This window comes from Vanacampus margaritifer, chromosome 17, assembly GCF_051991255.1.
Source record: "Vanacampus margaritifer isolate UIUO_Vmar chromosome 17, RoL_Vmar_1.0, whole genome shotgun sequence".
NCBI classification, from domain to species: Eukaryota; Metazoa; Chordata; class Actinopteri; order Syngnathiformes; family Syngnathidae; genus Vanacampus; species Vanacampus margaritifer.
In genome coordinates this window covers 6,900,421-6,914,711 of record NC_135448.1, presented here as the reverse complement: position 1 = coordinate 6,914,711, position 14,291 = coordinate 6,900,421, and the positions used below count along the sequence as shown (strand labels likewise).

At 38.2% G+C, this 14,291-nt stretch overlaps 1 protein-coding gene across 3 annotated transcripts in view; it reads right to left on the bottom strand.

Moving 5' to 3' along the window:
• Positions 1-14,291, bottom strand: part of rbms3 (RNA binding motif, single stranded interacting protein) — a 317,367-nt gene that overhangs the window by 79,086 nt on the left and 223,990 nt on the right. For all 3 annotated transcript variants that reach the window (XM_077547933.1, XM_077547935.1, XM_077547934.1), the window contains exon 6: positions 10,431-10,510. In XM_077547933.1, the coding sequence (XP_077404059.1) occupies positions 10,431-10,510 (80 nt within the window). The remainder of the gene's footprint in view (positions 1-10,430; positions 10,511-14,291) is intronic.

The following is a 14,291-nucleotide window of genomic DNA, read 5'->3' as shown; positions in this document are numbered from 1 at the left end:
AGAGTGTGGGATGAATGAATGGCTGTCCATTCGTGGAGGTCTGGTGATGCGACGGAAATAACTTGGCTGACCACCGTGACCTCTGCTTGTTCCCACACCGCCTGTGTCTCGTTCTAATGGAGGTTTGCGCGCTATTTTGGGCGGAAGCAGCTTGATTTATCTCGCTGCCCTCTGCATCCTAGCGCAGTGACATTGACATGGCCAAGTGTAACAGATACCTGTCTAAAAAATACAAAATCAAACTTGCTTCACAGATGCACACGCAGGATACAATCTATCTTCTGATGGTTTTCAAAAATCATTTTACAACTTCAGAGTAATAACTGTATATCAAATTGTATCCTAGTATATGAGTGGTTATAAATCAAACAAATGAAAAGAATAAAGCAATCTTGCAATGGATGCTTGCAGATAAAACTTGTGCTTCATGACAAGTTTGATTGGTGCAATTGTCTGAAAATGTCTCAATAGGTTTATAAAACTATACAAAGTGCAAATTCTGCAGAAACTACGCGCGAATGCTAAAAATCCGAATGCTAAGATTTGAATGCATGTGTTTATGAAGTAAATTGAAAGATAAATGATGTGAAAATTACAAATGTTTAATTGTAGTTAAATAACAAATGAATAAAAAGAAAACTTGAACTGCAATCTGTCAAAAGTGGGAGTTAATCGTTTCAGAGAAATTATAATCCACCATCCATTTTCTTAACCGCTTAGTCTTCACAAGGGTTGCTGGGTGGCGCTGGAGCCTATCCCAGCTGGCTTCGGGCAGTAGGCGGGGTACACCCTGAACTGGTTGCCAGCCAATCGCAGGGCAGAAATTATAATCCATTTCCTGACATTATAGTCAGTTGGTATCGAGCCATCGAATTTACTAAAATGTGGTCCAAGCGGGGTTTGAACCCAGGTTCTCCGTGGCGGACTGACCTAACTTTTGACTTGTTCAAATTCATGGCTAATGGCGTATTTATATATGAAAAGTGTCATTTGATGCTGAAAGCTAACATGCAATTAATTATTTCAGTGAAATTATAATCCATTTCCTAATATGATAATCAGTTGGTATACATGTATATCACTTAGAAGAACAGCCGTGGATATATTTGCAATGTACAGTCAGAGAAGTGATTTGAACCTGCAACCACCTGGTTACTGCACAATGCACCTTACTAACTGTGCCACAGAACAGTATCAGACACCTGGCAATGATGATCAGTTGTATGCATGAAAGTGGGCGTGGAAAGTGGTACTTAGAAAACGTTCAGTGTCAGTCCCATTGAAAATGAAAAGAGAAAAGTTGATATTTAACGTTAAATTGTGTGAATACTGTAAGTAACGTGGAATCAGACGATAATGAATTCTGACCAATAATAAAAGAGTGCCACAATATCTTTGCCTTCCACGTAACTTAAACCCTGCTCACATACGAGAAGACCATCCCCTCCCGACTCACATTCATTTAACAAGCCTGATACACTGCTACATTTGCAAAAAAAAAAAAAAAAATTATTAATGTGATTTATTATGAATTCATGAACGTTTTACATTCTGGCCTTGTTGCACTAGACCTGACCTTATAACTGCATCACTTGAAAGTATACCAGCATGAAAGCTGAGTAAAAGTAAGAGAAAAGAAAATGTAAGTTCTTCAGAAATAAGACCAGCCTCGGGTGCTTATATTGCTTGCACTGAAATTGGGGGCACTCAACTACTCTATACAGAAAAAAAAAGCTTCAGGCCGCAGCAGTTGTTTCATTAAGTTCCAGTGGTGCTGTTATTACATGACACCTTTGTATCAAGTCGGTTTGTGAATGTTTTGCCATCCTTCCACAATAAACTATAAGTTTTATTATTACAAACTTTTGGCAACTCAAATAAGTTACCACCGATCACAGTGGCATTCACCAGATGGAGCAGTGTGCCGCATATATATATATATATATATATATATATATATATATATATATATATATATATATATATATATATATATATATATATATATACATATATATATATATTTATTTATTGTAATATAAATATTTTTTTAATAAATTGTTTTATGCTAGAGCATACAGAAGGCTTTGATGCAGCCAATGGTAGTTATTAGAAAAACGGTCCACGGGTGGCAGCAGAGTATAAGAGATCAACCAGGGCCATGTTGCAAAAAAGCTATTTTCTCCAGTGTTTTAAACAGATTTGTGAATAATGATGAAACTTAGCTATATTCTAATGCTAAATGCTGCAAAACGGAAACAGATAGAAATTGTCTTTTTTTTCCTGATGAAAGAAGAGATTCTAATATTCTTTGGGTAGGTTCCATGTTTTTGTAGCAATAGAACAGAATATTCTGTGGATATTGCAAAATCTGTCAAAATCCAGTAAAACCAATGAAAATGGCTGGGAGTGACTGAGTTAAGAAGATGTTCCATAACTAATCAATATCGGATTGAAGTAAAGTGAATCGAATCAGAAAAAAAATCCAAATCGAATGGAACTAAACTCTTGTGAATCAAAATCGAATCGATTGAGGAAATTAGTATCGACACACGGCCCTAATATATATTAGAACCTGAAATCATACTCCAAATCCAACTGTTAAAATTGCTTTTACAGTTAATAAATGTTCTCTAAATGATAAGTATGAGAATTAAACATTTTTTTCCTTTGGAATGAAATCTGAACAAATTAGGAGTTGACAATTGCCCCCATACAGATTACAGTCAACCTTTCCGTTTCCATTTGACTATGTATCTGTATGTATCTGTGACCGTCTGCCAAGACGAAAAGAGCCAGAGAGTCATTGCAACATTACTAAAACCCCAAGATAATCCCACACATGACTTCAGCACAAAACTCTACATGAGCATTCGAGTGAGGCAAACTGTGTTGTGATGCAAGCAAGCAGCGAAAGAGAGTGGGATGAAAGACAACAGCAGCAGGGAAGATAAGAGCTGGAGCGACAGATGAGAGAGAAAAGCTAGGACAACAAAAGGTGCTAAGAGAAAAGCGAGAGCAGGGTGAGAGGCAGAGAGATAAAGGGGATCAACACCGGACAGCTGGGCCAGCGGCACACAGGTCAAGCTCAGGAAGCAGCTGAAAAGTCAATGTCACGCTTTCATCTCGCCTGCTGCAGATGCATCGGCCTAAACTTTCCTCAAACATAACCTTGCAAAAAGCGTAGCTTGATCCAACTTTCTCCTCTGTTTCGCAACACCACCCATCACTTTTTCCCCCTCGCTGCCCTTTCCCATCTGTTCTCGCTGGCCTTCCTCTCCACCGCTGTCACGTTTATTCATCTTAGTCCACACCTACACCATATTTCTCACTTACTCCACTTTATGTATCTTTCACTCATGCAACCTCTTTCATCCTGCCTTTCTCTTCATTAGATGTGGATGAGTGGAGAGCAAAGTCCATCATATCAGCCAAAACCTACCAAAGCATCTCCTCTTCCAAAGAGCGAGGTGTATATTACATTCAGTGGTGAAAAATTTAATATTTGAGTGACGTATCCTCACAGCGGAGCTCAATTTTTCCTCTCTCTTCTCCGCTAATTCATACTTCCGTGGCGAAACAAACAAAGCGTGACAAATCCAGATTATTGTCTGCGGCCGAGATAAGGTTATAATGAGAAAGTGCATCAAGGGAAATTGATCGTTTTATTCAGGAAGCTGTCTGACTTACTGGGGTTGCCAATAATAACTTGCCGTGTCCCTCGACTCTAATGGGAGAGCAAGTAAAATCTGGGAAGTTGTTGAGTCGGAAAGGACGGATTTCATTATAATATTTTATCTATGGTGGTATACTGTATTTTAAGTGTTTTAGGAAATTGCTAATGAATATTTTCAGAACTGTTTGGAAGAGGATTAGGCCAAGTCAGAAAAAAAGTTTCTGACTATATTCTCAGAATTCTGACTTTAAAATCTCAGAATTCTCACTTTAAAGACAGAATTGTGAAAATTCTGACTTTAAAGTCAGAATTAAAGTCAGGATTGTGAAAATTCTGACTTTAAAGTCAGAATTCTGAGATTCAAGTCAGAATTCTAACTTTAAAGTCAGAATTCTCACGTACTTTAAAGTCAAAATTTTGTGATTAGAGTGAGAATTCTGACTTTAAAGTCAGAATTCTGATTTGAGAGTAAAGTCAGAATTCTGACTTTAAAGTCGTAATTCTGACTTTAAAGTCAGAATTCTCACGTTTAAGTCAGAATTCTGAGACTCAAGTCAGAATTCTCACTTTAATCACAAAATTCTGACTTGAGATTAAAGTCAGAATTCTGACAACCTTTTTTTTCCTCTTTACTGGACCTAATCCTCTTCTGTAGAATTATTGAATCATCATTCAATTAATCGTCCTGGTTTCACTTAAGTAAGTTGGCATTGTAAAAAAAAAAGGCTTAAGTGAAAATTACCTGCCTTCTTTATGCTTTACGTCTCACCTTTACCTTCTAAAGCAATAAACAACCTGTAATACCTTGTGTAGTCTTGCTACGTGACAAGCTGTCAGACAAACCACAAAAAAGACAACCTTGAATCACAATGGTGTTTAACATTCGCAGAGCTGATCAGATATCATCATGGGAAATATCTGCCTCCATCACGACTTGCAGTCATGTTAGTACATACTAAACACTATAGGAGGTAGCGATAGGCCTGTCGACAGGGCGGTTATTAGCTAGGAGAAAGTGGGCAGGACTACAGAAATTAACATGGATTGCTGAAGTATGACTGACAGCTTCCGAAGGGCTTTTTGTGATTTACGGAGTAATTTGGGACTTCCTTTAATTCAGCAGAGGATATTTTAATACTGTGGGCTGTCTCTGTCATCTTGGAATCGTTGCCTTGCTGAACATGCCAGCGGGGAGGAAACCTTTCCCTGCAACATCATTGCACTATATATATATATATATATATAAAAGCATTGAGCAGCTATCAACAGCACTACCGCTATGCAAAGTCTTAAAGCACACCTAGTTTAGCTGTTGTTTGACTGCTGACAGCACCATCTATACAGTTTATCAAATGTTTTCAATTTCCTCTCTGCCAACTTCCAACAATACTACGAGATGTACAACAGATTAGTCACCTGCCAAAACACGGCAATGGCTAATGTATCTCCGGTTTGAATTACATTAACCATAAGGTGTCGTCTCTAAGCTGTTTAATGCATTGTGGGATGACGGGCTTTAATCAGGCTCAGCAGAGCCAGCGGATTAAATCACTTTTATCTGCACTTCCTCTGACTTTCCCATTGCTCAGGGTTGCAATGTAAATCATAATGTGTCCCTGTTGCTCTCACTCCTGTGTGGTTTATTGCTGTAGTCACATTTCATAGATTTCATTTATTTTGTCTATTGAGTAAATCCGCATGCTCCGAAAAACAAGAATAACTCTCTTTGTGCTTACCTTAAAATAACAAATGGATCATTTTTTTTAAACAAAGATCGTTCCGTCTGCATGAGACCATCAATCTCTAAGTGCACAGCTTACATGAATACAACATCGTGTTTGGAGCATGCATGCTCAAGAGATTGGATCCGTGTGCGAGTATATGCGCGATCATGGTCCGACAACAGCGACAGCGGCTGCCGCATTGCACAGAATTGCTAAACAGCTGTAGCGCTCCATCACAGCTATCGATCATGTCCCACTCTCTGAATCCAAATCAGATGTGGGCACAGCAGAGCGGCTCGAGTGGGCCTCTGCGCCGGCTGTGCTGGACAGCTACGCACCGCTCATATCAACCAGGCATCGGTGAACAAACCTGACCTGGATAGCTGATTACATGCGTCTACACGTGAGCGGCGTCCAACTCGAATGCATAAACAACGATTCAGAGGAGATCCTTTTTCCAGCAGTACAATTTAAATATAAGTGTGTCCCAGGGATAACGCATTAAATGTGTAAATGGCCAGGGACGGCCAACATCAAGACATAGTAGTGCCGGTATGCCTTTTTTTTTCTTACTACTTTTATTTTTATTTTTTATATTCAAATTGACCAATGGAAGGATCATATTGATAGGAAATTGTTGCATTTGGAAGTGTCCTATCAGATTGTCGCTTCCATATTACTCAGAGTGGACACACTTGCAATTTATTTTGAATACAGTGGAAACTCTGAAGTTGAATGTACCTAAAATAATAATAATAATATTAACAACATTAGGATTTAACCAAAGTTCTCAGGAAAAAATTATTTCTAATATCAGACTGAACTTTAGACTTTTACTTCGTGTTTTGCTCTTTTAGGGGGCTTTTTTGAAATTTTGTGCATAGAATAAGGCTGACACATAATTGTTTCACTTTACGGCTGCAACTAATTAATATTTTAATAACTGATTAATCTGTCAATTACTTTGTTACTAATCAGATTTCTTTTTTTAATTTTTATTTCCATTACTTTATTGAATTATTTTATTTTTATTTATATAATTGTATTTGTTATTTATTATTATTCAAATTTATTTTATTATATTAGTTATTATTTTACTTTATTTTACTTTATTGAATTCAGGACTTTATACAGGACTCAAATTATTGATTTATTTGATCATCAATTAGCTGTCAATTGAGTTGCATCTCTAGTGTCAGGCAAATTCAAATTTATTTCACTCTTTAAAATAAAATAAATGAAAGGGGACAGAAAAAAGTAAAACTTGTTATACCTGCCCCTGACCAACACACAAAAAAAAATCAACACAAGATGAATGACAGCGAGCGGTCAAGATGCTTTCAATGTAACAATTCTATAAAATAATTCAACAGCATGTCCTTGTGCTATATATATTTTTTCCAATATAAAAATACAGATAGACTGAGAATATTTTGTTTTAGAATCGAGATTGTTTCACAAACTGACACCTTGAGTAGAAATACATCGTTCTTTTTGTTTTGTTCTATATTTAGGTTTGGAAAAAATGCCTGTTGCTTTTATTTTGAACTCACTTTTCCTTTTTTTTTTTAAACATTGAATTGTATATTGACAAGTAAAATTTCATGATAGGCTTTTTACATTATTTTCGGCGGTTAAACTCCATCAAATCGTAACATTTAAAAGTTTTTAGTTGTATAAATACTTAATTAGTGTGATCTCTGTAGCCACATCCGAAAACGACACGAATAGCACGTTTCTGTAGAAGATGGGTTCAGTGTAGGTTTTGCCAGCACACCCCCACACTTCAATGCAATTCAATTATAACTACATTTCATTTCATTTCATTTAAATAACTACCGGTACAGAAAAAGATTTGCTTAAAAAAAAAAAACTTAATTGCAGTTTTCTATTGTTGGACCCCAAGAGACAAAACTTTTTCCAGTACTTTAACGGTCCAAGTATTTGTGGTGTATATACATTTGCGGCCATGATGGCGAGAGGATCTTAAAGAAATCAGTGCAGCCAAAATATAAGACAACCAAAAATGCCACCAAAAGCCTGCAAAATCGCAAACATTTAAACGTATTTGCACACTGAGTGACATAATGACTAATTGCTGATGCTGATATAATGATTGACGCTCAGACCACCCTGTTGCAAAAGTGACCAATGAGAGTTCAACAGACAGAAAAACTGATGTATTGACTTCCCTTCAATATCTTGCTGACTGCACACAGTTTCACGGTAAACATGGATACGAGGGTTCAGAGACTTAAGGGAGAAATGCAAGATGCTTCAGATCAGGTATTGAGCTGGAGATGCTAAGTGAATATGCAGAAAATGACGATATCTGTGTTTATGTGCAATCATGCAAGGTTAACGTGTGATTTTAAAATATGTGCAGCCCAAAGTGTGTGCATCTGCAACTGCTTCGGGTGTTTGCTACTTGAAATGCTAAATAGTGGGAAATGCATTCACATTACAGTATATAGCGCATTGACATTCCATTGGGGTCAACGTTAGTGGAGCATGACTGTATTTATGCTCGTGCGGTTTGTGTGCTCGTAGAGAGCGGGTGGTCATGGCTGTCGCGCAAGTTTATACATGCGCATGCACACACGTTCGTGTGGTACGACCTTCCCAGGAGTTGCAGTGGACCTGTCAAAAGAGGATGGATGAAGAAGCTGCCCTGTGCAGCAATAGACTCTGGGGAAATACCACCACCGCCAAAACACACGCTGACATTCTCCGCACACTAATGTTGTATACAGTATGTGTTACGAATAGGAATAATAATTATATAAAAATTACGCATTCATAAACATTGCTGTTGACAAAGCTATTGCTTAAGTTTGAGTTGTATTGTGTTTCTCAGGTCACAAAGACGCTTAACATTGCTGTAAACAAAGTGACTTTGAAGCTTTGATTCCCAGTGGATGCAGCTCAAGTGAACTCAACAAAAATATTTGAAAAACAGTTTAAAAAACAACCATCCCCAAATTAAATACAAGTAAATAGTACTGCTTCTAAAGTCAGACTAAGGTCTTGAAGAAAGATACGATGGTCTCACTTTACATCCCTTGTTTGCCAAGTTGCAAACTTCTAAAGGGGACTTGTGGTTTATATTACTGTTGAGAAGTATTTTACACATAACACAAGCCACTTGCCCACTTTCTTTTATTTGTGAGTATTAGTGAAATCGGATGGATGGATGATTGATATCTAGCCATCTATCCATCCTTTTTTTTTTTCTGGAGAGCTCAGTATTGTTCATTTGTTAATTTTACCGATTTGACATGTCATCATCATTGCTCTCTCTTTTTTTCATTTTATTTTATTTTATTTTCGTATGTGGGTGAGTAAGTGTATGTGCGTGTGTGCGTGCGTGCGAGTGTGTGTTTGTATTCATTAGTTCACCTAAAACCTATTAAAATATCCCATACCGTTCACCTAAACCGGACACTTCCAGCCAGAGTCGTGAGGCCGTCAGGAGACCCGAGGAAGGACCAAAGAAAAGAAAGGACAGTGAAATCCAGCACCGACCAGACACCACCCACCAGGCCACCAACCAGAGTCCTTCACCAACCCCAGAGACATCTAAATTCCAACAGGCCATCTATCTATCTATCTATCTATCTATCTATCTATCTATCTATCTATCTATCTATCTATCTATCTATCTATCTATCTATCTATCTATCCATCCATCCAACCATCCATCCATCCATCCATCCATCCATCCATCCATCCATCCATCCATCCATCCATCTATCTATCTATCTATCTATCTATCTATCTATCTATCTATCTATCTATCTATCTATCTATCTATGTATCTATCTATCTATCTATCTATCTATCTATCTATCTATCTATCTATCTATCTAGATGTTGCACTGTGATTACTTTGCCAACCTTTGGGAACATTGTAACACCAAAATAAAATCAAACCAATGTCAATGGCACTAATGCTAATTCCATCAAATGCCTTCCTTAAGTAAAGGCAGTCAATCCGCCTGCTTATCGCACATTGGAACGATCCATTAACAATCATAAAGTCTGAGCGACTGACAGATAGATCCTTAAAGGCGAAGGTCAGTCCGATATTACAGCTTTAAAGGTTTCCTATTATGGCTCAACTTCAATGTAACTACTCACCTTGCCTTTAATAGCTGCTGGCTATGCAGTGGCTGAGCATATATGGAGATTTGAAATCCAGACTCTCTGAGATATTACTGGGAAGTGGAAAGCAATTTATGGGTGTGTTTCTGCAATACTGGTTGGAGGTGTGAGTATTGTTAATGAAATTGGCCCAGGGGTGAAGGAGAGCTCCTTGGTGAGGCCTTGTCTGTCTGCCATTTCCTGCTGGGACGCACAAGAGACTTTGAGCACAGCAGTCCCTGGCACCAAAACTGCTTAGGCGGCACTTTATATCCTTTCAATGAGGCCTTGCCCTCTGATTCTTTCTTTTCTACCTTGACTCCGCCTTTCCTTACCCCTTACTTGTCCATCCTCTCCATTGCTCTGTCATTTCGTGTTTCCAGCATATTGAGCAGTAACAATGACTTTGAACAGAGAAGACAACTAGCGCGCACACACACATACACACACAAAAAAAACACAAAACGGTAGGTATATTTGAGCTTTCAACCTTTTTTTCCGCTGTCTGCTCTCCCCTTGCTCAGTTTGAGAGGGGACATGGCAATGGTGAGCAGGAGAGCAAAGAGAAGAGAGTGCAAGCTCTTAGGAAGATTGCAAAGAACATCACAAAGGCATGAGGGTGAATATTAAGTGGCTTCTCTCTCTCTCTCTTTCTCATTTGAGAAGTTCAAGTCTGCACAAGTAGCAAAACCAAAGATGAAGAGAGATGGTGACAGAGAGAAAATGTGAAAGATATGACATAAGAAAACCTCATCTTATTTAAATAGCCACACAGCTAATGACACCAGTCACAACGTACGACGCACACAATATCGTCCAACAAACTGTTGCTTGTGATCAAGCTGCGGATTTTACATAAGGGAAAGGGGTAAAAATAAAAGTCTTACTTGGAATTCCTGGTGGGGTCTTCAGGTATTTCCCATTGAAATGCTGGATCACAACTTCACATTTCTCTGTGGACTCCATCCTGTCACAAAAAAGGACACAGGTGTTTTTGACTCTTCATTCTTATAATTTTCCTTAAATAGAAAAATGAGAACAAGTGAGAAAAATGGAGCCAAGAATATCTTCTTATCACCTAGCCATCTTTATTTAGAGCAAACATACAGCCGGGGGCCAGAATTGTCCCGTCAGGGAGTCCAATCTGGCTCATGAGGACAGAATACAAACTAGTTTTTCGCTCAAATTAACTGTTGTTGCTAATTTTGTCAACTGGAGGACACACTGACAACAACCACTTAAATGATATTCAGAATTTTGGCTGTTAAGATTTGATGCTGAAGTTTGCACTCATTTTTGTTAATAAATTTCAGATTACTCTGCAAGATAATGAATGGGAATGTTGTCAGTATATATATATATATATATATATATATATATATATATATATATATATATATATATATATATATATATATATATATATATATATATACAGTATATATATATATATATATATATATATTAGAGGTGTCAGTCGATTACATTTTTTAATTAATTATTTTTCATGGCTTCAATAATTAACTCACGATTAATCACAAATTAATCACACATTTCATACCTCATTTTATATCTAAATTTATAATAAAGTGTACAATTTTTTTAATCAATTTTTTCCTACTCTTATTAACATGAAAAAATGTTCAATTTGGGACAGATGGCATAATGAATAGAAGAAGTGTTGGCGGAGTGATTTCAGAGTGCTAATAGCAAAAGATTTGGGTAGACTAATCTATGCACAAAGACAGTGGGAAAAGCCCCCAGGCTACTTCTTGGTAGGCTACTTAGCAACCAAATCCAGGCAAATTAACGCTGTCACCCCTACGCCCTGCAGTAAACACCATGTAAACTAGGTGCAGTGTGAAAAGTACATAGTTTGGAAAAACCTTTGTGCTCAAGAACCACATTTGATTTTTATATAAAATACTAATAATTAATTCTATTTTTTTGTGTTATCGTTTCTGTTTAATTTAATTAAGTGCATAATAATAATAATAATAATTGATTTTGTTTTTTTTACGGTATATTATTTACTTAGCATACTGCATTTGTAGTACTGTTATTTGTATTCACCGCAGTGGGTTAATTGTGAGTTAAACTTCACAGCTGTCAAGGGAGTGCCTGAGCAAAACAATAAGACCAATTACTTCTTACTGCTACTTCAGTTTTCCCTCCAGAAAAAGTTACATCTAAGTGCCTCTTCTAAAATGATCTGAGAGATTAGTAGAGATTAGAACCGGGTTTGATTCACCAAGTGAGAAGTTCATAGAGAAACTCAAGGTTTAATCAGGGAATCAGCTTGTTTTTTTTTAGCTTCACCCTGCCAAACAGAAAATGAGAGTCTCCAAATGCACGCAGGAGTGAGACATTCATGGTAATATACTTTTGCAAAATTCATTGCTTTGTAGATTCTCGTGCTTTATTCGCTCTCACCGCCGAGAATACTCTTATCATTCTGTCAGCCGCCCACTTCTCTGTCCTCTTTCTCTCATATCTCTACCGTCATCCCTCTTTTTTCTTCTTAACAGAGCTTCTTTATCGCTCTCTCTGTCCCATCCATCTTACTCTCAACCCGTCTGAACCTCTTCCTTTTGACGGCTCTCTCATTCCTCCCTGTCTTTCAACCTTGCTTATTTCCTCCATCTTTTACCGTTACAACACTTTCCTTTCCCTCCTTTCTTTGCCTTGCCGCTCACACTTTAGTTTCTCTGCTCTAGTGTTTCTACATATTCATCCTTTTTTTCCATCCTTTCTCTACTTTTAGAATATGTCATCTTTCACAATTCCTAGCATCATCTATCTTTAGCTTATAGAGAATAAAAAGTGTCTGATATATTAATAATAACTGTAAAAAAACAACATATGTGGGAATTAAAAAATCATCCATAATCGCAACATCTGTGCAACGGCAGAAGCGAAAGTTTACACAAACAGACTTTAGAAAATTAAGTCTACATCATGAAATAAGTGGAATACAAACATTTCAATAACATTCATTAGTTATGTTTGTTGGCACTCGGTTGGGGGCGGCCATTTTGTCACTTGCTGTGGACTGAAAATGACAGCTGTTACCTGAGCCAGGTAACGGCCGTGATTGGGCGTTACCATCTTTTTTTCTGAGTTTTGGTCATGTGATGTTTAGAAGCTGAGCTGTGATTGGGCTTTACCTGAGACCACTGTGATGTCATTTTCAGTCCACAGCAGGTGGAAAAATGGCCGTCTGAGATGGATACAAACGGGTGGATTTTGCTGCTTAATTCATATTCCTGGATCTTATCCCAGCTCGCTTTGGTGGGGGAGGAGGCTGGCTGAATTGGTCTTGTGGGTCATCAAACCACGTTAAACAGTGAAAATCCTTTCACGTGTCAATATTTTATACCATTTCTTGTGCAAATGTGGCAGGATACAAAACACAGTAGCGCTTGTTTGAGTCATGATGGAGTCATGATTGTGGTTTATGCACTCTCGTTTGTATCAATATTTTCACCTGGAATTGAAATCTTAACACTGAACTGCCTCTCTGTGTGTAGCTCGTGTCTGGAGAGAGACGTTCTTATAAAGCAATGATTTATGTGGTTGAGTTTTCCCATTTTATAAAAATAAATTCTCTCTCTCAAATCGCTGGGTGGGATGTGTTCACTGCCCATGAAAATCTGTCTGAATCCATTACTTTTCACTACAATTTTCAATGATTTTCTCAGCGGTGAGTTGTAGACTATTCCCATTCCCGTGCATTATTTTATTCATGGTCTTCAAGGCCCCTCTGGCCATTCATTTTATGCCTCCTCTTGTGTCGCCCCTTCTCGTTTTCCAACAGCGGAGCAGGCAGGTAGACAGAAAACAGGTGGGTAGATGCGGAGTCAATAAGGCCGACAGGTGGTTTTGTTTCATGGGGAAACTAACTGCTCAGCCAGACTGTCTGGCGGCCGCTAAGGATGTTGAGCTCGCCGGTCGCTGGCTGAGCGAGCCAGGTTGGCCGTGAGGCAGGCAACCGCTTCTCTGTGTGCTGCTGGTTAATGGCATCAAGCGCTGCTGTCTGCAATGATTAGTGCTCAGACTGGAGTAATGGGCTCTGATAACAGTAATGGATCAGCCCACAAACACTTAGCTCAGTTTACTCTCTAATGCCCCTCGTGGTCCAACCTCCAGCAGCTGTCTGTTGACACAGGTAACACCGACTCACAAATGTACATGTAGCGGAGCCTCGAAAACGGAATGTGCAATTTGCCGCAAACATTTTTGGAAGAAAATATGCCTCCCTGGGAGAGGTCAGCATACCAAAGGGCCTCCACAAGGGATGTTAGGAGAACAAAAGAACGGTTTTATTTAGTGCAGTGATTCTCAAAGTGTGATACTGGTACCACGAGCAGTACTCGGTAAGAATCACTACCCAAGTAAAGTCCAGTTGTATTTAAGGTTTTAGTTCAGTTTTGATATTTAGGTGCAGTTTTAATTTTCTAACTTTACATACTGTTACAGTGGTGTGGAATAGTGTTATTTTCATGAACACTTACACCTACTACACTGCTGTATGATAATGTTGGTCATTTTGGTGGTACTTTCTTTTCTTTGGTCCTTCCTCGGGTCTCCTGATGGCCTCACGACTCTGGCTGGAAGTGTTCGGTTTAGGTGAACGGTATGGGATTTTTTAATAGGTTTTAGGTGAACTAATGAATATACACACACTCGCACGCACGCACATACACATACTCACCCACATACAAAAAAAAAAATGATGATGACATGTC